At 41.3% G+C, this 23,788-nt stretch overlaps 1 protein-coding gene across 2 annotated transcripts in view; it reads left to right on the top strand.

Moving 5' to 3' along the window:
* The first annotated feature begins 1,574 nt into the window (after positions 1–1,574).
* The window catches only part of FNBP1 (formin binding protein 1), a 103,757-nt gene continuing 81,543 nt past the window's right edge, over positions 1,575–23,788 (top strand). Inside the window, exon 1 of one of the 2 annotated variants that reach the window (XM_075112573.1) lies at positions 1,575–1,858. In XM_075112573.1, coding sequence (XP_074968674.1) covers positions 1,835–1,858 — 24 coding nt within the window. In that variant the 5' untranslated portion in view covers positions 1,575–1,834. The remainder of the gene's footprint in view (positions 1,859–23,788) is intronic. The other variant, XM_075112567.1, reaches the window with a different exon arrangement.

Below are 23,788 nucleotides of genomic sequence, written 5' to 3'. Positions count from 1 at the left end.
TTTCAGTGTGGACAGGTTTCCCTGCCCGTGCTGGTGTAACAGGTTTGCCTTGTTCCCCTCCCAGCTCTTTGTGCAGAAGGAAATTCCACAGCAGATGATACTAGTGCTGCTTTCTGTTTGGTCCCAGTACGTTCTTTTTACCCAAGTATTTATGGATTAAGCTCTCAAAAAAAGCCGAGATGTAACTGTGTTGTCCGGTTTTGCAATGCGTTCTGGATGGATGTAGGTCTAAGGATGGAGGGCTTCAATGCCCCTACCCTGAGAGTCTGTGGAAGCACAAACCCTTGAAAGACTTGTTGTGCTTTAAGCAGGCTCAGATATTTAAATATGTTGGCAGTAGCAGGAAGAAGTACCCTGTAAGATGAGTTGAACAGCGTGGCTCTTAGTTGTTATGAAGTTAGTCCTTAAAAGCAATAACTTTTAATGATGAAGAAAAGCGTTGCCTGTTCTATATCTCCCTTCAAAGGCAGCTGTGTGAGGAGCAGCATCCTACTCTTAGGTTCAAATCAACTGAACTAGGATAAAAATAAATGCGATTCAGTTATTAGCATAACACTTGTTTTCATTGTTGTTCTAAATGCTGGAATTGCTTAATAACTTATTCTTTTCTTGTCCTTTCTCATGTAGGGTAATAGCTAAGCATCAGTGAAAGAAGTGCAGATAATGTTTGTAGTAGCTGGTCAATTTTTATCTTCTGCAATCAAATGGATCCCCACCCTCTATAAGCAGATACACATTTTTCTTCAGGTAAATAAATGTGCTTCCCTTTTTTTCCCCCCATGTAAATCTTTCAGGAACAGATATAGCAATGTAAAATATCAAGCTAAAGCTCTTTTTACATTTCTTGCAGCTGAAAAACAGAAATGTAAAATCAGATTAAGTGACACAGCTCAGATAAATGCTGTTACAGAGGAAGATGAGCACAAAATACATCTGATTTCTCTGGCAAGGAAATGGGCCATTTTCTGTGAGGTCTGCATAATCATTACAATAACCCACATTTATGCAAAGGCAGATGATTTGGTTATTTTCCTGCCTGCTTGTTGAGCGTGTTGGTGACAGATGGCGGACTTAATATTCCCGGATTTGGGTTATTTTGGTGTGTGTGTATATCTATATATATTTGGGTAGGTGAGTTTGAAGAAGTCAGTCCTAGCAGGCAGTTTTAAGGGTGTGGGTTTCCTTCTTCTCGAGGGCAGTTGCCCCCCTTACCAATGGTCAAAGCAGGTCTATTTGCTTAAACGAAAAGCCCTACCTCGCTCGGGGAGAGCAGGGCGGTAAGAAATGGGGAAGCGACACCTGAGGGAGAGAGGGCGGGCGGGGCCGGGCCGGGCCGGGCGGCGCTGCCCTCCGGGCGGGGAGCGCCCGCTTCGCCCAGCCGGCCGCCTTCCCGCCGCTCCCGCGAAGCGGACTAAGGGCTGCCCGCGCCGCGCCGCCTCCCCGGGCGGGGACCCCGGGGGTCTCCGTGCCACCACCGGCGACCTGGGCCGCGCTGACTGGACCCCGCGCCTGCGCGGTGGCGGCCTCTCCCTCCCTTCCTCCCCTCCCGCCGCCGCGGAGCGCCTGCGCAGTGCGCCGGAGCTGTCAAGCGCCCCCCCCCGCCCCCCGCACTCCGCCACCGCCTCCCCGCGCGGCGCCGCTCGGGCCATTTTGCGGCGCGATGAGGCGGGAGCGGCGGTGAGCAACGACCGGCCCCGTCCCGCTCCTCTCCTGGCCCCGCCGGGGACCGGCCCTTTGTGCGCGGGGAGCGAAGGGAGCTCCAGCCTAGTGGGACAGAGAGACCCCCCCGCACCGCCCCCCGCCCGCCCCTCAGCGCCGGCGGCGCGGCGGAGCCATGAGCTGGGGCACGGAGCTGTGGGTGAGTGAGGGAATGAGGGGAGGGAGTGAGGGGCGGGAGCGGGGTCGCCGTTGCGGCGGTTACCGCGGGGCGCTGCGCCCGCCCCGTGTCATAACGGTCCGTGCGGAGGGGCCGGTACCGGCCGCGGTGCGGTGCGGGGGGCCGGGGCGGGGCAGGGCGGCCGGGGCTCCGCGGGGGGGGTCCGGCCGTGGCGGGAGGGAGACGGGGGCGGGGGTGTCTCCCCTTTCTGGAAACTTTTGGAAGGGAAATCCCAGCGGTGACTTCGTAGTTTTATTTATTTTCTTCAGCTAAAATATGCGTTCGACGGTACAAAAAGCGACGGCGGTTCTGGAGCCGAGGGAGGCTTTTCGAGCAAAGGCTGGGGTGGGTTTTGTGTGTGTGCCTCCTGCAAGAGCCTGGAGGAGAGGCTCCGAGGTCGATTTATATACAAGGGGGTCCAATTTCAGGAGAGGGAGATGCAGGGAAGAAAAGCCAGATGATAAAATTTCCTTTCGCTGTTGGTGAGGGTTTTTTTTTTCCCTCCACGCTCGTTTTGAAGGACGGAGGGTTTTATTGGAAGAGTTTTCTGTTGTGGGTAAATAAGTAGTTTTAATAGTGGGGAGGGTTTCAATGCATAAAGCTCCTTGATTGTTTTTGAAGTGAGCCTGGAAAGTATAAATGCATTTAGTTTATGATGGAACATCACTGGAAAATACCAAACTGTTAAAAGGAATGAAAAATGGATAATAGCGCTATGGAATGGTCCCTTGCTAATCTGAGAAAATAAGGGTGGGCAGATAAAAGAAGTCTTGAAAGGCAAGAGAGATATACATATTCAGTCACAAAGAGGACATGATGCAGCCATGTTTGGCAGCATGATGGTGGAGCGTGGAGCAGAACCTGTTATTGAGGGCTTGAGGCAGTGGACAGGAGACTCTGCGAGCGGTTGTTAATAGAACTGTGGGGCATTAAAAATCTTGGGACAAATCTCTGCTCGGGAGGGGGGGAAGAGAAAAAGGGAAATAGTGCTTTGAATGGAGAAGTCAAGAAGGAGTGGCAGAGGGTCATCTGGGTTGCAAAGCACTGCAGGATTTCGCTCCTGTATTCACGTTTGTGGCTAGTAACCAGGGCCAGTTAAGGTGTAAACATATCTGAGCTTTTAAACTGTCCCTGGATGGAAATGGTTATTTTGGATGTGCGAATTGCTGCCCTTTCTGGATGCGTTACTGGCCTGCTCCAGCAGACAGTTCAGCAAGCATCCCGTTCTGCTGTGACATTGTAGTCACGTTATAGCTAGATCTGGTTAAAACTAGACAGTAAATTAGGGAGCAAATGCTTACTGAGAGGTTATTGTGGTACGTTTGTATAGTCCAGAGAAAGAAAGGTGATACATACCGATGAAATATTGTAGTGATGCTATTTTGATTCATCAGTATATAACCAGCTCTGCTGCATGGGAGTGTTTATGGGAAAATCTGCAGTTGCCTTCTTTTTCTGCACCTTGGGTGCTTTGGGGGGAGATGAAATGGTTTGAGTTGAATTAAAGTAAGAGTCAGCATAACAGTTCTGACACAGGAAAATACATTGTGAATTCTCGATATGGACTTAGTTATTTTTGCATTCTTTAAAGTATGCAAGCCATGCTGAGATGCTTCTGCACAAGGGCAGTAGTAGTAGAGTAGCACTTATAAATAGTTGTTTCTGTTTTATGTAACCTTTGCAGGTGTATATGCAGTAATATATTTGTCTTCTGTAACAGTTACAAACTGCTTTTGGAACATAATTTACCCCCCCCAAAAAAAATTTTTTTTTTTTTTGTGAAGTTGTTGTCTTCAGAAAGTGCCATTTTTCATGTCTTCAATGTAGTACTTTGAGAAGTGTAGCAGGTTACTGAGGAAAAGGGTTGGGACCAACAAGTTACATGATTCTAGATGCAAAATTGGCAGGAGTTGCTTTATTTTAAATTGGGCAGAGTTTTGAAAACACATCAATTTCCAGTGTTCTAGTCTTCTGGGTATTTAGGCCAAAACGCTGACTTCTCTCTCCATCTTCTCCCTTTCACTGGGAAAGGAAACCACACAACCAACCTGTATTTAATGTTACCTCCTTTTGTTTATCATGGTATGCTTTTTTTTTTTTTAAACAAAATTAAATTTCCATTTACCTTAGAACTTAGTGTTTGCCTTAAGTAGTCAGGGAATGATATTTAGGAACAGATGCTGTAAGCAACAAATGCCTGTTTTAGGATGTGACTGGTGTATGTTTTGATGCAACCGTTTGATGGACTGTCAGTTGAGGCAGTAACAAGTGTTTCCAACTGTAGTTTAGAAGTTTGAAATTTTCTAGAAAGCTTAGTTAGCATTGTTTGATGGGGCTTGACTTGCACCCTGTGTCTCTGATGCACTGACCTATCAGACTGGATGCATGTTCATGCTTCACCCCTTTAAGTGTAGCAAAGGAGAAGTAAAATCACGCTTCCTCTTTAGAGCATGTAGAATGTTAATGTGCATGGATCTATGTAGGTTTTCTGTTCATTCCTGGAAAAAAAAAGAGCAAGTTGCAGAAAGCCGTACTTCAGAAGCAACAAAATTCCTTCAGCAACATGTAAGTTATTCCCAAGACAGACTTGTGCTCCGATGTGAGTGTATTCTGTGCCTCTGGCTTGCAAATGCTATTGCAAAGTTCCTATTGATGTTTCACTTGAATCTAGACTGAGTTTCATTTTAGGTTTGGCCCCGTGAGTTTAAATGGACCCATAACCAGCAGAATTATTGGAGGTACTAATGCAGCATTTATGTCCCGTATGAGGCTAAATGCTTGGGATAATGAGATCATCTGGGGCCTCCAAGCAATCCAGTGTTATAGAGCAAGACCTGAAGGTCTCATGTAACCGTCTGTGAGTTTCCTCTGTGTAAGCACGCTGTACAGGGCAGCAGCGGCTGCTCTGCGTGCTGTGCAGTTTGTCAGGCTACCCATCCCCTGCAGAAGTTTTTCTGCCTGTTATACTTCAAACATACAGGAGCTGGAGGAAGAAGTGGTGGGTGAAGAACAAAGTACAGTTGTAAGGGCGAAACAATTTTTTTTTCACCCCATTTCAAGAGTAGTGTTAAGGGCTAACAGGTGGGAGGGTATAGCAGATAGTTACTTCATATCTGAATCTTGAAATTGGCAACATTTTTCTAAATACTTAGATAATGTAAGTGGTAAGTAAAGATTATGTGTACAGACCGGACTTGTACCTTCAGTCAATTAAGCTTTGGAGACAATAGGCTGTAAAAGCATGCTTGGATCTTTCACCGTTTTCCTCTTCTGGGTAATGCGGAAGAACATAGAGCATGGCACATACAGCTATTCCGAAGGGTGCTTTAGCTAGTAAAATGCTACTGTGTGCTACGCTTCCCACCAGTGTCCTTTTGTGTGGTCTGAAGCTCTTGAAGCAAGTGGTAGGAATTACATAGCAAACTGAGCTAAAACTAACCTCAGCGCTTCGGTCCGTGTCTTTTGAGTGGAAAAAGCTGTGGCTGCATGGTTGGTGTATTGAAGGGAATGAGCTTTCCTGATGATGAGTTTTGGTATAGCGTGTAGTTTGGGGGAGATACATGTAAATTTGTGGTTAAGTGGTTGTGGAAAAACTGTCTCTTCAGAAGACTGTCACACTGCATGGCAAGTGCAAGCGGTAAAGTGATTAAATGTGAGAAGATTAATCTTTTTGTTACAAATGTTTCAGAGTTGCAGGCGTTGTGTGTTTGTTGTTGGGTTTTTTCCACATTCAATGTAAAGTTTAAAAAAAGACGGGGGGAAGGTGATTTAATAAAGTTTTTCTTTGACCTTTGTGAAAAGCTGAGTGTCTGCTGACAGCTGTCACTGTCCTTTCAGCCTGTGAGGAGGTGAATATTATGTGTTTCTGAAGGACTTAATTTGCCGTCCTTACGCAAGGGGCTTTGTTGGCCAACTCCTCATGTGACTGATATTTGGGGACTGCGCCTTTTGTTTGTAGTGTGTTCCGGTATGCTTTAGTACGAAAAAGTTCAATTTGTGGATATGGTTATATTTGCCTTATAAAGTTTATTCCACTTATAAATGTGAATTGTCTCTGACAAGTTATTATTTTCAGTTATTAAAACAAGTGGGACTCTTGTAGACCATGTTCTCTTAACTACATCCTCATTGTCAGACGATGAAACGCGGGTGCAACTCTTGAACGTGAAGGCCCCGCTTGCTATCTGTAGCTGAAGAATCGTTTCCTCTTTCAGTACTTGCATCTCTATTTCGTCACCAGAATTTGTGTTTAAACAGCTGTAATCTTGCATTTCTTAAATTTGCTTGAATGCCATATTGTTCTGCAATAGTGTTTATAATGTATGGGTGTTGCATGTGGTGGTGACTCGCATTTGGAAACCGTCTGGAGTACCCAGGTTATTTTGACCTTGGTGGCGTTACATGGTGGTGTTTGTTACCTGGGCACAGTAGTCAAATGAAGGCTCTGTTTTTGTGGGCTTTCTCCCTAGAAGAGGATCTACAGAACTGGATCTAGGTTTAACATACTGATTCTTTTCTTAAGCCAGCATCTAGTTTTATTGTATGCACCACCATAGTTGACTGCATACAATAGAAATCTGTGTGTGTGTGTGTGCCATCCCACCCATCCCATTCTCACACCCCCACCCCCGCCAATTCTTTGGTTTTGTGTATTAACTGTTACTCACCAAGGCTGAAAGGAAAAGGAGCTGGATTCTGATGGGACAAGGACACTGATCAGAAGTTGAGCCTTACCTACAAAATCACAAGTTAACTCATAATCAGAGTTGAGAGTTTCCATTATATAAGGTGACGGGCCTAACCTTCAAAGGTGGGTGGGTGAATTGTTTGCAGCTTACAAAATCTTCTGTAGTGACTGGCAAATGCTCTTCTGAAAAGTGTTTTACTGTAAATTGGCTGTGAATAGTTGAAACTTACTTGGCATCATTCAGACAACTCCTAGAGGCAAAGCTGTGCATCCCTGACCCTCTGCTCTTTGTATTTAGTAGAATCTTGGTTTCTATTGAGTAACATGTTGAAACTTCTGTAGAGGCTGGAATTTCACCCACAGAAATAAAATATCCTCCCAGAGTAAGGCACCCTAAAAGCAAATACAGTGCGAGGCTGAAAAAAATTGAGAGATGAGGTCAGGAATAAATGCATCATATTTATAATTTTGGCTTGGTTATTCTAAGGCTCTTAGTAGAAGTTGGACGCAGAGTGCTGGAGATGGGTACTTCAAAGCAAAATACGCTTTTCATTAGCGAAGTATTCTGCATAGTTATTTGGACAGTTTTGAGGAGGCAAAATAGTCTGACGTTAATATCTCCTTATTTCACAGCGGATCACTCACTGTTTTAAGTGGTCAGCCTGTATATGCAGATTACTGAGTGAGTAGTTGTTTATAGAAGTTGAATCATTACACGGTATCTTAATTTGGCGACGCACCTTTGTGCATTTGCCCAGCGCAGAGTGGTAGTTCAGGCTGCTGCAGCCTGTAAGTTATGTGCATTTTAAAATTAGTGCTATCATAGTCCTTTTCATTAGTTTAAAAGTAGTTTATTTTTAAACTTTAAGATTTGTTGCGTGGGAACTCCCCTGCTGCTCGCAGGAGCTGGTCGGTGGGAGAATGGAGTTCTGCGTGTGTATGCCCCTTGGTACTTCCAGGCACTAGGAGTAAAAATACTCCCTTGTGGTACCTAAAGGAGTTGCTGGGTCTTTAATGTATGAATGTCTGAGTAATTTTGTTTACAATTCTGCTTTGTTTTAAAAAAGAGGAGTTCTATAATATTGTCACCGACCTATTCTTGTATTTCCTACCTATTCATTAAAGAATGGGGGATTTACGATCTTTCAGGGTGAGTCAAGACTGCAGAATATATTTTTTTTTTCCTTTCAGGCACAGACTCTTCCCATTTATATTGTGGCTGTTCAAGATCCCCCGCTTTCTTGAACCATATGGGAAGGCAGTCAAACATGAGACAATGTTTTTCTGGACTCTTTGCAGCTCATTAGTGTTACTCATGTTGTGAAACATTCTTTTAAAGCAGAATTTCAAAAGCCGTACCCCACATGAAGAGCAGGAGCCACTGCTGCACTGTAACTTAATAACATGCTTTACATTATTGCCTTTGCCGATTGCTGGAAAGGTAACCTGCTAATGAGTTTTTGAAATTCACTTTCATCTTGTTTGGAAATAATGCTTCTGAGATTGGTTATACACTGCATCTAATCCAGCCATCAAAATCTAGTGCTCTGTTGCGTTTCCTTAGTGTTCATAAATATTTTAAAATAACTTCCCCCTTCAGTATAATTGTGCACTTTTCAGATGAAACTTGTCTTCTTCCTTCCAGCCCTAGAAACTCCATGTTTCTATTTCACTTTTTCTTAAACAGCAAGCTGGCTTACTGCTTAAACCAGTAGAGGTGAGAGGAAAAACCACTCTCGTCTCATGGCATATTGCAGTCTTTGTCCTTTTTTTCAAACAACGGGTTTGGCTCTAAAATACAAAATGGGCAAAAAGTAGTATATATGTTGTATGTATGCGCATAGGTATGCACAGGATATGACGGTTTTAGTATTTCTTCTCAAGCAGTGTTGTAGGGGTCATTTGGATCCCTTTGGAACTTTTTCATGATTGTTCTGCCTCTGTGTTGCCTGGATAACTTTACTAACCCAGTCAATAATTCATTTGGCTCAGTTTGTTAAGAATGGTTTGTTGGCATTATTAAATAAAATGTTTCTTTTTGCATCTAAAAATGGAAAAAATGTAGATGGGGTTTCTAGATTACTTACAGCACAGAACAGTGCAAGACTGAAATGTTGATTGCCCCCTGTTCGTTGCGGATTGCTGAAGCAGACATGCATGTCGTCAAGCACGTAAAGAAGCAGTTCTGTTGCAATGTTGTCCTTAATTTGTTTGGGGAAGAGACAGCCTGATTGGAAAAACAACCAAAAGAACAACAGTGATCCCCCAGACACCCTTAGAAACCCAGTAAAGCAATAAAACTTGAAACAGAGTCTCTCAGGAGTTAATGCCTGGTTTAGAAAGATGGTCCCCAATGAGCTACCAAGTCATCCAGATAGTCCTTAATCCCAAGGAAATGCCATAGTGGATTATCATTCTTGTTATAGCTGAAATAATAGAGGTTTCTTATGTTAAATATGTGTCACTTGGCTGTCTCTTGATGAGTATTTTTCAAGTGCTTCTGCAAGGTGCCTAAAAAGGTTTTAAACCAAATGCTTGAACTCTAACATTTCAGTGAGGCTGGTATCAGTGCTGCTAGTAATGTTTATGTAGCTGAAGGGGAAGAGTAGTTTGTAGTGTTTAGGCTCACTCTTCTGTGAGTGGCAGGTACAATTTATCTCATAAGTTATTCATTTTATAGGTCAAAAATTTTATTTTCCTTGAACTGAGTCTATGCATACACAGATAAAGGAGTATGACCTATGTGGCAGGAGAATGACCATCTTGCAGAGATATTGAGACTACTGCTTTTTGTGAACTGGACTCCTGGAGTTAGCGCAGCTCAGCGCCAATTAACTCTGAGAAATTGCTTATTGGGTACCTCGGACAGTTTTCTCTGTCTTGTTCTATATTGTAGACAGAGCTGGAAGCTCTTCTTATTATGGAGGTTATTTAACACTTTCTGAAGCAATCCATTTTCTGCTGCTTAATTTTTTTTCCACGTTAGAGTGCTCAGACTGCAGTTTTCTTTTTTCTGTGCCTGCTGCACATTTTTTGTATTTCAGATTAGTCAGGATTATTCAGTTGTTACCAAGGCTAGTGTCTTGCACGTACTAAACATGATGCCTCTTTGGTTTTGGAAAGCTGTAGTGCTCCCATTCATTGGAGCAAGGTTTTGAAATTTGGCAGACAATAGCTGTTTAACAGGGATATGCCTTCTGCTGTTCTTGAGAAAATCTGCCCAAATTAGGCAAACTTGTAAGTCTTTGGAAAAATACCGCTTTGCAAGTACTCGGTGAATATATTAGTGCTGAAGTCTCTAGAAGTTCCAGTGTGTGCTGAGCGTGTTTTGGCCTTGAAGGGTTTTTTGTGGGACAAGATGATGCAGTCAGCTGTAGAATAGCAGAACATGCCTCAGTCCGGTCCTTGCAAGAGAGCAGCCAGACTTCTCATGTCATGGCTGCTCAAGGCCAGGGTGGAGTCAGGCAGCCTCTTGTGCTCTCAGGCTCCTTCGTTGGCACCCAGCGGTGTGGAGGAGGTGGCTGGCCGGAACACGGTCCTGCACAAGTTGGGTCTGGGCTGTATTAAGGGAGATATTGTGGGTCAGTGAGTTGGGAGGAAGTGGAGTGGAGTGGAGTATAGCTATGAGGGAAAGGGGATGGAAGGCGTGGCTGTACTGAGTCATGCTAAAGGTCCATCTGACCACTTATGCTTCCTTGGTGGTTCTTGTCTTGTTATGGACTGGTTCTTCTGTTACACTCACCCAAGGGTGAGGAATAGGGGCAGAGATGGAACCTAGCAGATTCAGGAGACCAAATGTGGTGGGGAAGAAATAGTAGAGCTCAGACTAGGATCTAGTTACAGAAACTTGGAGCTGCTAGTCTAGGAACCGTTCCTGTGAGCGGAGTGCCAAAAATGATGGGAATGGGGTCGTTTGAGGAGAGGCAATTTGAGTTGGCTGTTCTGATGTCGAACTTGGGGAGCATGAGAGGACTGGGAGTAACTCAGCAAAGGAAACAGCAGAAAGGAGCTCGGGGAGAAAGGAAGTTTAAACAAAACAAAAAATAACAAGGAAAGAGCTTGGATAGAGAGCATGTGGGGAGAGCAGGGCTGGACTCTGGGAAGGAGAGGTGGGATTGTGACTTGCTGTCAGACAGCATGTGCAATGGGATTAGTGCATTAGGAGTGGCAAGGCAAGAGTTTGATGGGATCAGGAGAAAGTGTAGTGGGTGCACAAGGGGAAGGAAGAAGCATGGGGCAAAGGATGAAGATTAGATAATAAAACAGGAAAGTAGTGAAGGGACCTAGCCGTGCTACAAAACCAAGCATGCAAAAGAGGACTGCTATTTTTATGTGGCTTTTTCCATATAATATTTAAGTAGAGTTGACTTACTGGTTTGAATGTGTGTACGTTGATTTCTGTGGTTGCATAACTTACTGTGAAAGAATATTTGACCGCATCCCGAAATGAGAGCTTTATCCAGAAGTGTGTGCACTGCTTTTTTTTCATCCACTCATTCTGTGCAGAAAGTTTTGAGGAATTGTTTAGCAAACAAGTTTAAAATGCATTTAGATAATATTTTTCAGTCTGCATTATGCTTTCTCTTATGCAGAGATAAATGCTTTAACACGTTTATCTTGTATTTACAGAAGGAAAAAAATTATTGGCATGCAGCAGGGAGTGAATGGAAGTGTGTTTTCCCAAACAAAAGTTGAATGGGGAAAGGAAATATTTCTTGCCCTCTTGAGGGCTGTTGATCTGTCAAATGTGGGTCTTGTAGGAGTGGCATTCATTAAGAATGTGTAACTAAGGTTTTGCTGTAGTAGAAATAAAACTGGCAGTGGATGAACCGGGAGAGCTATGATAGAGCCTATCCGGCCTCTCTCCCAAGTATAACAGTCTGAGATACTTTTACTCGTGTGTTGTCAGTGGAAAAGCCTAAAAATAAAGGGTGAGAGGAGAGGGTTGTATATGCTGGTCAAGAGCCTTTTATTTCCTTACAACTCCAAAGAGTTGTGAAACATCTGTGATTCACAGAGGATGCTTTTTGGCATATGTTTGTAACTTAACATGTAAAAGCTGAAGAACTACATAGCTCAGCTTTACTTCAGCTTTTGGTGTGCACAGAACATTTCAGTAGTATATGTATTGGTTAGTAGCTACTTTGCTCAAAGACTCTCATCAGCTGATCAGAAAGGCTACATTCTTCTGAAGGACAGCCAGCCTACCCAGGGTGATCAAGACATTCAGCGCTTAAAGATTATTATTGCATGCTTTACCTGAAAACCAGAATCGTAGCTGAGCAAATGCACCAGCCTATCCTTTAGGTAATGAGAATGCGTATCACGTGACATGTGTGACTCGGTTCCTATTTAAATCAGTGCCCTGGGGATTTACAGCCTTATTTTAGGAATGGGGGGATAGATAGGTTCCAACTCTATTTAAAGACAAAATAATGCTTCTCTGGCTGTGTGGCTGCATGCAGTCTTCTGAGATGCAATGAAGTAGCCCAGGAAACACCCCTGGAAGGGCGGAAGCGTGCATCTGTTCCTGGTAAAGCACTATGTGAGCTGTGAGCACCTCTACACCTCTTCTTCTGGATAACTGTGGGCTGCTTTTTCTGTTTTGTATTGTCGCTTTTGTTCTGATTCTTGTCTGAGTCATCCTTATACTTGTATAATGTATAAAATTGTTGAAAGCTCCTTTTCCAGGGGTTCAGTATGGTTGACATGAAACTATCTTGAAATAGGAAAGCTGTAATTGTTGAAGGAAGACAGTTTTTGCAAGAAATGTACTGTTGTGAAACACAAGTGCCTAATTTAGGCATTTTTGGAGACTGAGATCTACATAGTTGTTGATACTTTTCAAAAAATATTTTATCTTGAATAGAAAGCTTGGGTATCATAGTGCCAACGTTTAATGTTTGTGGGAGTGTGTTGAATTGTTCCAGCTAACAAAAATCTTAACTGAGCTAAACAACATAAATATAAATATTTCCCTTGATTATTAGCAGTTGAGTTGAAGTAGGTGATAGTTAGAAACAGCATGACAAAGTAGTGCCCTCCATTCACACAAAGGTCAGAAGATCTCTTCTTTTATATTATAAGTATGGTTTTCATGGATACGATTACAGAATGTTGAATCTGTTGTTGGCTTGGTATAGCTATCTTTTGTGGTTTGCTTGTGGGTTAATCCCTGGGAGCAAAAAAAAAAGCTGGAATATTGGCAGAGTAGTAAAAAGCTAGAATCCATGCTTCTGGTCAGTTGCTGGTCAGTGGAGCAATATTGATTTCCCTCTGGGGGCAAGGCATTCATCTAACCTCTCAGCAGGGGGTGAGATTGATTCCTTAATCAGAATAGCAACAATCCATCCTGAAGCTTCCTCAAGGTATTAGGGCTAAATTAAACAGTCTGGGACTAATGTATAAGCCGTAATGCACTTCAGGAGGCTTTCTTGGATAAAGAGAATTTTGAAAATAATCAGAAGATGAACCCAAAACTAAAAGAAAAAAGCCACAGGCTCAAATCACCCTTAAAAAAGGGGACTGTAGTATACTTCCTTTGTGTGGTGCAGTGCTTAATGCTCAGATTCTCTTAGGGAAGAAAAGAAAAATGCATGAACTATATGGGTCTATTCATGGCATTGCGTTTGTAACTTGTTTTTTCTCCTTTATGTATGTGTTCCATAGCTGTTCCAAAAATAGAGATTGTCACAAATATTACATTAGTGGAATTAAGCATCTTAAAGCCAGGAAATAACATTTTTTTTTAACCACAGTCACCACTGAGGAAACATGCGTTCCTGTGCATATTGTATTATGTCTTAAATTTGCAAAATTTTAAGATTGTGTTTACTTCTGTGCATTTACAGAGGCTACAATTATGCATTAATTTCTTGAGGAAAAATGTGTCATGGTTGCATTCAGCTGTTCTGGAAATCCTTTCATTACCTTGAATGAGGAGTTAAACAGTATGACTGAGCTTTAGTCTGTATATTAAATGCTAGTAAGCAAGAATTAACTATAATATGTCAGTAACCTTGTTGGATATGCTTACTGATCATTATGAATGTCATTCATATACAGGAGTACTAAAAAAAAAAAGTGGGGTAGACCACATGATGTTTCTTCAGTCTTCCTCTTGGTTCTTAGCTACTTTGTCTCAGTCCATCTCAGTCTGCACACCAAGTCAGGTAAGCAGTAATTTCCTTTTTACAGAATATTGGAATCCTTTACAAGTATATTCAGAAGGCTGGAGGACTTTATAAAAGCTGGAATGTTTTAGGGTGACTCTTTGTAAAATAAAGTGTGTGAAGACATACTGAATGTCCCTGGTAGAAGTTGGCAGATGGTCTCATCTTCAAGACATTTACTTGAGAGATGCTCTGCCAAAGTATTCTCACATAACATCAACTTCCTTGGCCCAACCAGTTCATGGCCCACCAGTTTGTGTCAGCAGCCAAAACTCCATTATTTGGGGAGATGGGCTTAAACTTTAGGGTTTGTGAAAAATAAGTTCTTTACTTTCCCTTTATTGACTGAGAGCAGTAGCAGTTTCAGGCAACCTTTGGACCGGAGTTGTAGCTTCCAAAGGCTATTTTAAGTGGAAGCTATTGTCATTAGGACAACTGAAGAGCACTGAATGACCGTATTGTCCTTGCTGTGGGAGGGGACGTTCTAGTCAAATGGTGAGAAATTCCCTCACCCTCTGTGTACACAGGTAAGCAGGCATTTGTTGTCCTCTTCCCCTCTCCTCTGTATCAGTCTGGTTCAGAGGCCAAGCTTGCTTTCCCTGCTTGGCAGATAAAACATCTAGTAGGTTCAAGTCAATATCCTCTTTCATATTTTTTCAGATGATTCAACCACTCATCAAGCAAATGGTCTATCCCTGTGTTATAAAATAGTTGGGGAGTCATGGGACGTTCAGGGAACTGTGCCCAGAAGCTCCAGTTGCTGTATGAAGATCAGTAGCTCTGATCTGTCCAAGTCGAAGGTTGGACAGGAGGTTCCTGTTCTTCCTCAAACAAAAGCATTTCTTCTGTGTTCAGGTGCTCTTTAATTCAAGAGGCAAAACTGCAGCAGTGTAATGGATGAAAGCTGAAGTCAGCAAAGCATACGAGGAAGAGTGAAAGGGGAAGAGGAGGAAGGCTGGCACATTGTTTTTTTAATAGTGGGAGTTGATACAGACTGCCAAGGGACCCGTGGATTTTCCATGAGAAGGAGCAGCTGTATATTGAGACTAGAGTCTCTAGGCCCACTGTAAGCTTGGGGAGTCCTTGGTCCTGTCGTGCCAGCGGTTGCACAGGATTGCTGCAGCAGTCACCCTTCAGCTGTGGGCTCTTCCTCTTACAAAGTTTACGAACATCTGAGCTCCTGTTTCAGTCCCACAGAGCAGTTTAATCTGTATGACTGCTCTGGATTGCTTGTTATGATATTGCTGGATGCTTATGATAGTGACTCATTCATTTTGGGGGTGATAGATGCTCTTATTTCTTGAAATTGCTTTGTGAGTAAGCATTTCTGAGCTTGAACATTCAGAAGGCTTTTTTCCCCCTCTTCTTTTTTTTCTAAGGCAGTTCAGTTTACCTAAGAATTATATTTAAGTCCAGATTTAGAAGACGACATTGATCCTATATTTTGCATTCTTAAATTCAAAACAGAACGAGTATTTTTTTGATCTTCCTGGCCCAAGAGAAACCGTTCATTACTATTGTATGAATGAGACAATATATGTTAACTTAACGCCTGTGTTTTGAAATATTTGATTTAAAGTTTGTAAACCATGTGATTTTTCTTCAGCCTAGACAGAAAAGTACAATGGAATAAGAATTATAAAGGTGACAAGAAAGCAAAGATATGAAAAGTTTATGTAACTCTGGGGGATTTTAACTGGAGTGAAACTTTAGTAAAATTTATTTTTGCCTAAATTACAGCCTTTTACTTTTAGAGAGGATAAACTCATGAGACTTACTTTTACCTTGCCACCACTATCACTTCTAACATGAAGCCCTTATGATATCACTTTGTCTTGCAAAGCACTTGCACTGGTGTAAAATGTTGCTTAGACTACTTATCTTCATTAGTGTATTTGACATTTTAGAAATTGCTTGTATGTTGTACCATTGTTCAACTAAATCCCATTTTATAAAAGACTGAACCTTATTCTGTAGCCCTAAAGCTTATGAGTAATTTCAATTATTTCAGCATAGTTAAGGGCTGAAGCCCTGGGCTTTTTGTTTATGCACCCGTTGTGTCTGTCTGCGTTATGGGTCTTTGGCTGTTTTTTGAGGTTAATAAGAAATTTAGATCATTGTGCTTAATTTAGTAATGCTGACTCTGCTCTCCGAACATCTGTCACACTGTTCGCATCCCTCTCTGTGCAAGGCAGGGCAATGTTCAGAACCTTCAGTCTCATTTCAGGCACGTGTTTTTCTAAAGCATTTGTGTCTCTAGGATCCTGACTAAGAGATTTTCATCCAATACATGCAGATGCCTTACAATTTAGTCTTGAGCTCTGGTAAAGTAAATTTTCTCGTTTCTGATGTTCTGCAGCAGGACCAATTGTTCTGTTAATATGCCATTATCTTCTGCTGTATCCCTATGCGTCTTACTTTCCATGAGTAGATTATTTATTCTCAAAGACACTGTTCTTTTTTGTCTCTCTCTTGCATTACTCATAAGACTAACTCATCTCACCATGTACTTCAGACTTTTGCAATGTATGTTTCAACTGACGATAACCTATCGCAAGCTTGAGTGCCAGCTCAGAAAGTGTCATGTTTAATGAAGGAAGGTGTCTTATAGATCAATTGAATACACTAGCTGTCATAGAAGCAGCAAATATCTTACTCTGATTATAAGGCCCCAGAGCACTGGAAGGCAGCCTGCTGATAGTAACTTGGTCTTTTAATATAATGGAAAGACCTTTTTTTTTTTTTTTTTTTTTTTTAAAATAAAAGTGTTTTGAGGTGGGGTGTTTTCCCAGGTTACATTTGCTCTGATGAACTGTAACATCCAAAGTCAACTTCTCTTACACAGAAAATGAGAACTTTGCCTTTAATATATTCTGCTTTGAAACTAAGTGCTCTAATACCACCTAATTCCAGTAATAAATGAGTTAGAAGTGCACCTAGCAAGACTTTTGAGGAGTGCCTCTCAGTGTAATTTACAGGACGTCAACCCCTGTAGCACTTAAATGTCTGCTGTTTTGGTGTGTTGCTTAAAGTGTTGCGCTGTTTCAGAAGCCCCACTTACTCTTTTATTTCTTTATTTATTTTATGAACCTGGGAGGAGTTGTCATAGCAGTTGTTGCTGGAGATCCCATCCCCATTGTGCTAGGGAGGTGTTGTGCAATCCAGGCATTGATGGGCCCTGTCTTGCAAATTGCATAATATGAATTCAAGACAAGATTGGAAGGTTGGAACATGTATCACTCAAGGACGTGGAAATTGTATGCAGGTCTTGAACCTCTCCCATCTCATGACTCTACCAGTCTGGGGAAAAAGAGAGTAATTTCTCTTGCACCCACATTTTTTATGAAAGTCCATATGTTTTGTGAAACTGTGAGCAACTGAATAGTTACTGTACTCTGAGACTAAGTTCAAAAGTAAAATAGAGAATAGAGGGTATCTATTTTATTGTATTTTCTTACATAGAAGATCAATATCATATGCTGATAGATACCTAAAATAGATTTTCTATACTAGAACACATTTCAAAGAATGGTTTTTCTGATATCCTAGTTAATTCCCTTCAAATAAATAGCCAGGCAAAAACTGAAATACAACAACATCAATATTTAATGGCATCTGCCTAAAACCCTCCCAATCTAGACTTCTGAAGTTGTGCGGGGATGATATTCACACATGCCTGATAAAGAGAGGATGGAATGTGCGTGTGTCTGTTTTCTTTTCATTTAAGGAGTTAATTACTTACTCCTTAAAGATGTAACTGTGAGATGCCCTACAGGGCCCTGCTCAAAAATAATGGGTTATAGGAAACAGCTGCATCTCTGGTTGTAGGCTGTTGCACTGTGAACACACATTCAGATGTTACCAGAAAGAGTTTCGGTTCTCTGACTGGGGTGAGCTGGTCTCCCCCTTTCAGCAGGGGGAAGGCTGAACCTTTCCCCAGCTTTCAGGCTCCTCCAGTTGAAGCAAGCATGCAGAAGTAATACTGAAAATGGGCTGTAATTTTTTTCTTGCTTCAGGAAAGAGTGAGCCTGAATGACTGACATCTTATTCTGCACGTCACACTGTTTCCTGTTCTGCTGCTGAACAGTGCAGCTACAAGCTGACCTAAATTTATGGTTCTCTTGTGAGATTCCAGTCTACTCTTGAGCTGTCTGCAGTATTTTTATGAGTGAACTGGCTGTATTCATTGTTATTGCTATGTTATCAGCTGCTTCTTTTGAATGGAGGCTTATGGAGGAGTGAACTTGTAACAGATTTGCATATAGTTTGTGGGCACTCTTTATTCCGCATAGACCTGTAGCTGAAGAATCCATTACTTTCTTGAAACGAAGCGAACATTTGTTAGACTTCCTCCCACAACAGTGGTAGAAAAGAGCAGCACTGTGCTTGTCATCCTCTTTTGATACTTCATGGTTTGTTATTGATGTGATAGGAAAACACAAGTAGCACATTATAATGTAAGCATTCCCTCTGTTTATTTTTTTTGTTGCAGTAGCCTTCTGCTTGATCTTCCAGGAACGTGAGAAGAGTGGAAATCAGGATCTTGTACCCATGTAGCTTTATTCACAAAATTTCACTGCATGTGCTCTGTACACAGCACACTTTTCTATAATATAGTCTTAGTAAAGCAATTCGTTAAGAAATATTCCTGTAAAACATGCTGTGGTATAATACCGTCTCAAAACTTGATCAGCAGCTCTCCATTCCTTCTATTATAAAGATTTTTAATAACATTGAACCGTGTTTTGTGTTGTCCTTTAACTAATAACATCCCGATTTATGTGGTGTGGTGGTCTTGTTTTTGTTTGTCTTCAAGACAGAATGCTTTTTATTGCTGTCCCAGTAATCAGTCCAAAGTACAGCAAGCGGCTTTACGCTTGGAAAAACTGTAGCACCCTTTCAGAAAATATCTTTGGTGCCTCAGATTTTTTCAGCCTGGTAACACATTCAGAACACAGGACAAGCAGCTTAAGATCTGAATGAGATTGTTCACCAAATGAGTTGGTGCAGCATATTAATTTGCTAGCACTTCTAAATGCCTGCAGTGTTACAAGAGCCTGCAATGTCACTAAAATACCAGGAGCTTTGTTGGATCTAAACTCCTTACAAGAGAGTTTTAAATTCTTGTCTACTTGCTGTAGCCTTACCAGCTTTATAAAGGATTTTGAGATCTGTATTTGAAAAATGTGTGTCCTGGGCTTAGCAAAGTTAGTAAGAACCTTTCCCTGGTAGTATTAATGGCGTTGAGTTTCATTGTGCTCTAGGTTTTACTGTGTAGCTCATTATTGTATGAGGCTCCTATTAGTGCTTTTATCTAGATGTCAGTGGATACATTTATTGCTTGTTTTGATATACTTTTAATCTCAGTGGACGGTCTAGGATTTATGTTGGAAAAAAGAGCTGCCTTTAGGTAAACTAAGATTATGTAGTTTCAATGAGGCTGGATGCAGCCAACCTGATTTTTTTTGTGTGTACTTTCCATTCCGTCCTAAGTTCATAAGCTGGTATTTAAACACCAGAGTAGAACGGATATGACGCTAAACAATTTTTCCTTTCTCCTTTACGTGGTAAACCACCTCCCACCCCCAACAGTATTCTGTCTGGCAGTTCTTGGAAGAGAGGGATACAAATGGGGTTTTAAAACTACAAAAAGTTTGCAAAATTTTTAGAAGTCTATTTGTAAAATGGATGCTTTTATTCAGAGTTTGAACTGAAACATTTTAGTAAAAACTGCCTAGACAGGTAAAGCATAATTTTATTACCTGCTGCAACTTCTGTCTGAGGTTTATGAACTAGTACTGGTTGACTGTTCAGAACTGGGAATTGAATAAAAAGCTGCATGCTTAGGAATGGAATTAAAAAAAAAAAAAACCCAAGCAAACAAACCAAACATTTTGTGCTGTTCCTTTTTCCACCGATACTAGATTTAGGCAAATATATAGTACTGGAAAATGGGATGGCCAGGAGGAAGTGGTCAGACTAGTGAGACATATGTGTGTCTTTTAATCTTAGCTCCAATAAGCACTGTTTTAAATTGGGTAGTGCTTTTCCACATGTCTATGTCTAAAAACTAAATTAATAGGAAAAGACTGTTTACTGTTGTAATGAATTCCTGATGTTGTGAAGGTGCATGGGTATTCAAGCATTGTGGAGACTTGAAATCTGTATCATGGTACCATCATCACTGTTAGAACATGTGTTATAAAGTACTCACGTGGTTTTTTTGGAACCAAAGGACATGAGATTGTTGTCACAAGAAAACTGAATTACCCCTTTTGCTCAGCTAGACTTGCCTATCCAGCTTGTGAGCAGAATATCCTTGTTGAGGAAAACAGTCCTTACTTAAAGGATCAAAGGATGTTGCTTTTCTTGCTCAGGATGGTGAAACATTCCTGCTGCTTAGGTTTCCAAGTCATATTGGTCAAAAGAGAATGTGATCGTTGATTTGTTTCCATAAAATGTTCTATTTTACTTTGAGAGGCCCAAGGCTTTGCAGGGAGCCAGGCTAGAAGGTTTATACAGTCAGTCAGTAGATGCCCTACTTTCTAGAAACTAATTTTAGGTTATCTTGATTTAACACAGTATGGTTAGTGCACTGAACTTGAGCCTTGTCCGTTGGAGCTCAGAGTGTGGCCTTACTACAGCACCTTTGTGGGACAGCCGGCAAACCGCTGTGCCTTGCTCTTGCTGCGCTGTGGTTCCCTGCTCGTCTCTGATTTTTCTGTGAACTGGTCCCTATTTCAGATCTGTTAGGTGTAAGGGCAGCACTTAGCACAATGGGGCTGCTGTTAGAGCTGGAGGGTCTTTGCTGCTACTACAACTTGCTTCAGATGCTCTCTGATGAGGTGCTTGGGCACTTAAAATTTATGGATGGTAAAGATAATTGTGTCATAAAGCTCTAGTTCAGCATGTTTCATGTTTATAGGGTAGGGGGGAGAACACCAATTTCTTCCCATTTTACAAAGCTTGGTGACACACAATCTCTCTATTCTTCTTGTGTGAATGTTTGCTTAGCAAGATGGAGTTTAAATTTACCTCTTTCTCTTCAGATGCTTGTAATTGTCTCATGACCTGTGGAGGATCTCAAGTATCCTTGTCTGAGTAGCTCGGATGGCTCCATTGCAATCCACAGAGCATTGTGCTTGGCTGTGTGCGTGCTGCTCTATTGACTCTGCAAACCTGAAATGTGTGTGGGAGAACTTTCTCTTGTATTCTAGCATGTAATTTAATTGATGTTTGTTTGGTAATTTGCCTCAGATTAAATTATTCTTTGTCACTGCTGAACAAATGCTTTGTGTGCTTTTGGCAGGTCAGCATTTTGCAGAATATTTCCCCTTCTTTATTCCACCTACTTTGATGCATTCATTTATTTTTTTGCTGTGATCTTATTACTGAGAACTGAGAGAGGCTTCTGTTGGGAGGAGGGAGGAGACCCAGTAGAGTTTCAGAAAAGCTTTATACGGTGACTATTTGGTTAAGGGAAATGCGATTACTTTTCCTCTGATTTAAACATTGATTTTACATGAGTTCACACTATAATTAATGGGAGTCGTTACCTGACGATAAACTTTATAGAAATGGAACAGAACTGGCTTGTGAGAATATGACTATTTGTTCTCTCCCTCCAAAGGAAAAGAAACTTAAGTCATCAGCTAGGCCTTGTTTATTGATAGCAATATGTGCTTCGATGCACAGGTGGATGTTTCTGATCCCTAGCAAGATGTGTCAGCAGTAGAGTTGCCACGTCAGTTTTGGTTTGACAATATTTTAGTTTGTTAATCGTAGATTAATTCTGTGGCCATACAGGTGATCTTGTCTTTTGATGATGAGAGGAGGCATGGCAAGATTCAGCTTAAAGTTTGAGTATTTTATTTAAGTGGGATCAGTCTGAAAAAATGTTGTCAAAATCAAGACAAATGGCGTGACTACAAAGTACTGCAGAGTGTGTGCAAATACGGCAGGGATTAGTCCTTTTTGTGAAGTGTTTATCAGCTGAAAAGCTGAGACGAGGAAGGTAATAGGAAAATATTTGACAGGATGTTAGCTGAATGGCTTGGTTGCTGTTTTCATAGCTGTAGGGAGAGTTGGGGCTTACTGTAATAAAAAAAGCTGTGTGACAAACCCCAATAGGTGGATTTAAGGAGTAGAGTCTCTACAGCTTTTCTTCCGATCTTTGCTTATTTTCTATTTCTGGCCTAGTTCCAGAATTAATCTATTTTTTCGCCATTGTTGCTTGAGTTCACAGAGTGGAGCGTGTGAGTGGATAATACTGAATTATGAAGTGTACTTTGAACAGAGTTTGTTAACAATTTTTGAAGTGATCAACTTAGTGTTTTAAAATTTAAGTTGAATTTATGCCTAGTCTTGCATTTAAAATGCCAATGTATTCAGAATGACACTGTTGTGTTATTTATTGTATTAGATTTCCTGAATCGTATATATCTCTCTGAGAAGTCTCCTGTTTCAGAAACTTAACTATTTCTTGGATAAGAGCAAAAGCACCAAATCTAATTTCTGGGTTAAATATGGAATGCAGTGGCAGATAGGAATACTTATGGCATAGCAGTAATCTTATTTGGGCCTGAGTGTGAAGTGGCCCTTGAAAAATCTAGGACTGTATTTGTAGTGTCATGGTGTTTAAGATTTTAAATGCTTTTTGAACCCCATCTGCAGAGTGCCTTAGGGTTTTTTTTCAGCTGTTAGTTCCATTTAATTTTTAAAAGAGAGGAGGAAACAGTCAGTTTACAGATTTCTCACTTTTCAGTTGAACTTTAGGGAAGGGCTTTGGGACACATTTGGGGAGTGCTTATTTTTTGACCCTGGTATTGCCATTGCTCCAGTGATCCTAGGAGGCAGCCTCCAGCTAAGCAGAATTACAGTGATTTTTACAACATTTTTCTTTTCCAAGCGTCTGCATAAACGTCCCATAAGGATGCCGTGCCTGCAAGTGGGGTTTGGTAGTCAATGCTCAGAGAGCTTCACAGCCAGGTGGGGAGGCAAAAATGAGTCAGAGTAAAGGCTGTTCTCTTCTGTTTAATAAATAAATATATCTTTGCATTAGCATCTGTGTAGAAAAGAGATTCGTGTATATGCTCTGTTCCACACCTTACAGATGATTTATTTAATGGAGGTTGGGAGATCGGAAGTTTTGCTATTGAGAATACTGGGCGTACCTGGCGAGGCCTTTACTTTCTTCTTTTTTTTTTTAATGGGCTACATTTATGTGGAGGGAGATCAAGGACTTTATTTTGCAAAGTTTAAGAATGTCACTGATTTCTTTTCAGTGGTTATATAAAAATAATCAAATTAACACCACCCCCTACCCCTAAATATTATTCCTCCAAAGAATTCCACAGAATGGGATTGAAATTCAGGAGTTCCTAAACTCCAGCTGTGTGCTTAGAGCAGTATCATATTTGGAAAGGTTTGGTATTAATGACAAAATCGTGCACTTGGAGGATGCATGGAACAACTCGGATACTCTACAGGATGAACTCAGTATGGCACTAGTTTATGAAGAATTTGGGCAAAAAGCTAGTTTCCCTAAAATATGTTCCCACAGACCACTACAGTTTGAAGTATTCATCCTGTGGGTAAGATTCTACTATTGTAATTCAGTCTGGTTTTGGATAAAAGGGCAGAGTTGTGTGTTGTGTGTGTGTGTCTTCTTTTAAATGGATCAGCAGGCTGCTTTGTTTTTCTATTGTAGTTATCCATGCAATAAGCAGGAACACTGTATGGTTCATTTCTAATAATTAGTACACAGCTGCCCAAAGGGGAAACTGTGGGCAAGAGATCTTGTTGATCATTGTTTTAACAGCTGGTATTATTAAGGGAGAGCTTCACAGAATGGAAAAAAAAAGGGGGGGGATGAAAATCAGTCAACAGTTAATCCAAAGCTGTAGCCAGGCACCAAAAGATTTACTGGGAATTAGTTCTAAAATTGCATTTGTTCAAACTATTTCAGAATAAAAGAATGGGTGTGTATTAAATCAGGGAAGTGGGATGGTGCTGGGGAACAGTGAAAAGTTGCAACATTGTCAACTGAAAAAT

The sequence above is a fragment of the Phalacrocorax aristotelis genome, chromosome 17 (assembly GCF_949628215.1).
Source record: "Phalacrocorax aristotelis chromosome 17, bGulAri2.1, whole genome shotgun sequence".
Classification (NCBI taxonomy): domain Eukaryota; kingdom Metazoa; phylum Chordata; class Aves; order Suliformes; family Phalacrocoracidae; genus Phalacrocorax; species Phalacrocorax aristotelis.
The sequence above is the reverse complement of the archived record's forward strand: the minus strand, read 5'-3'. Positions and strand labels throughout refer to the sequence as shown.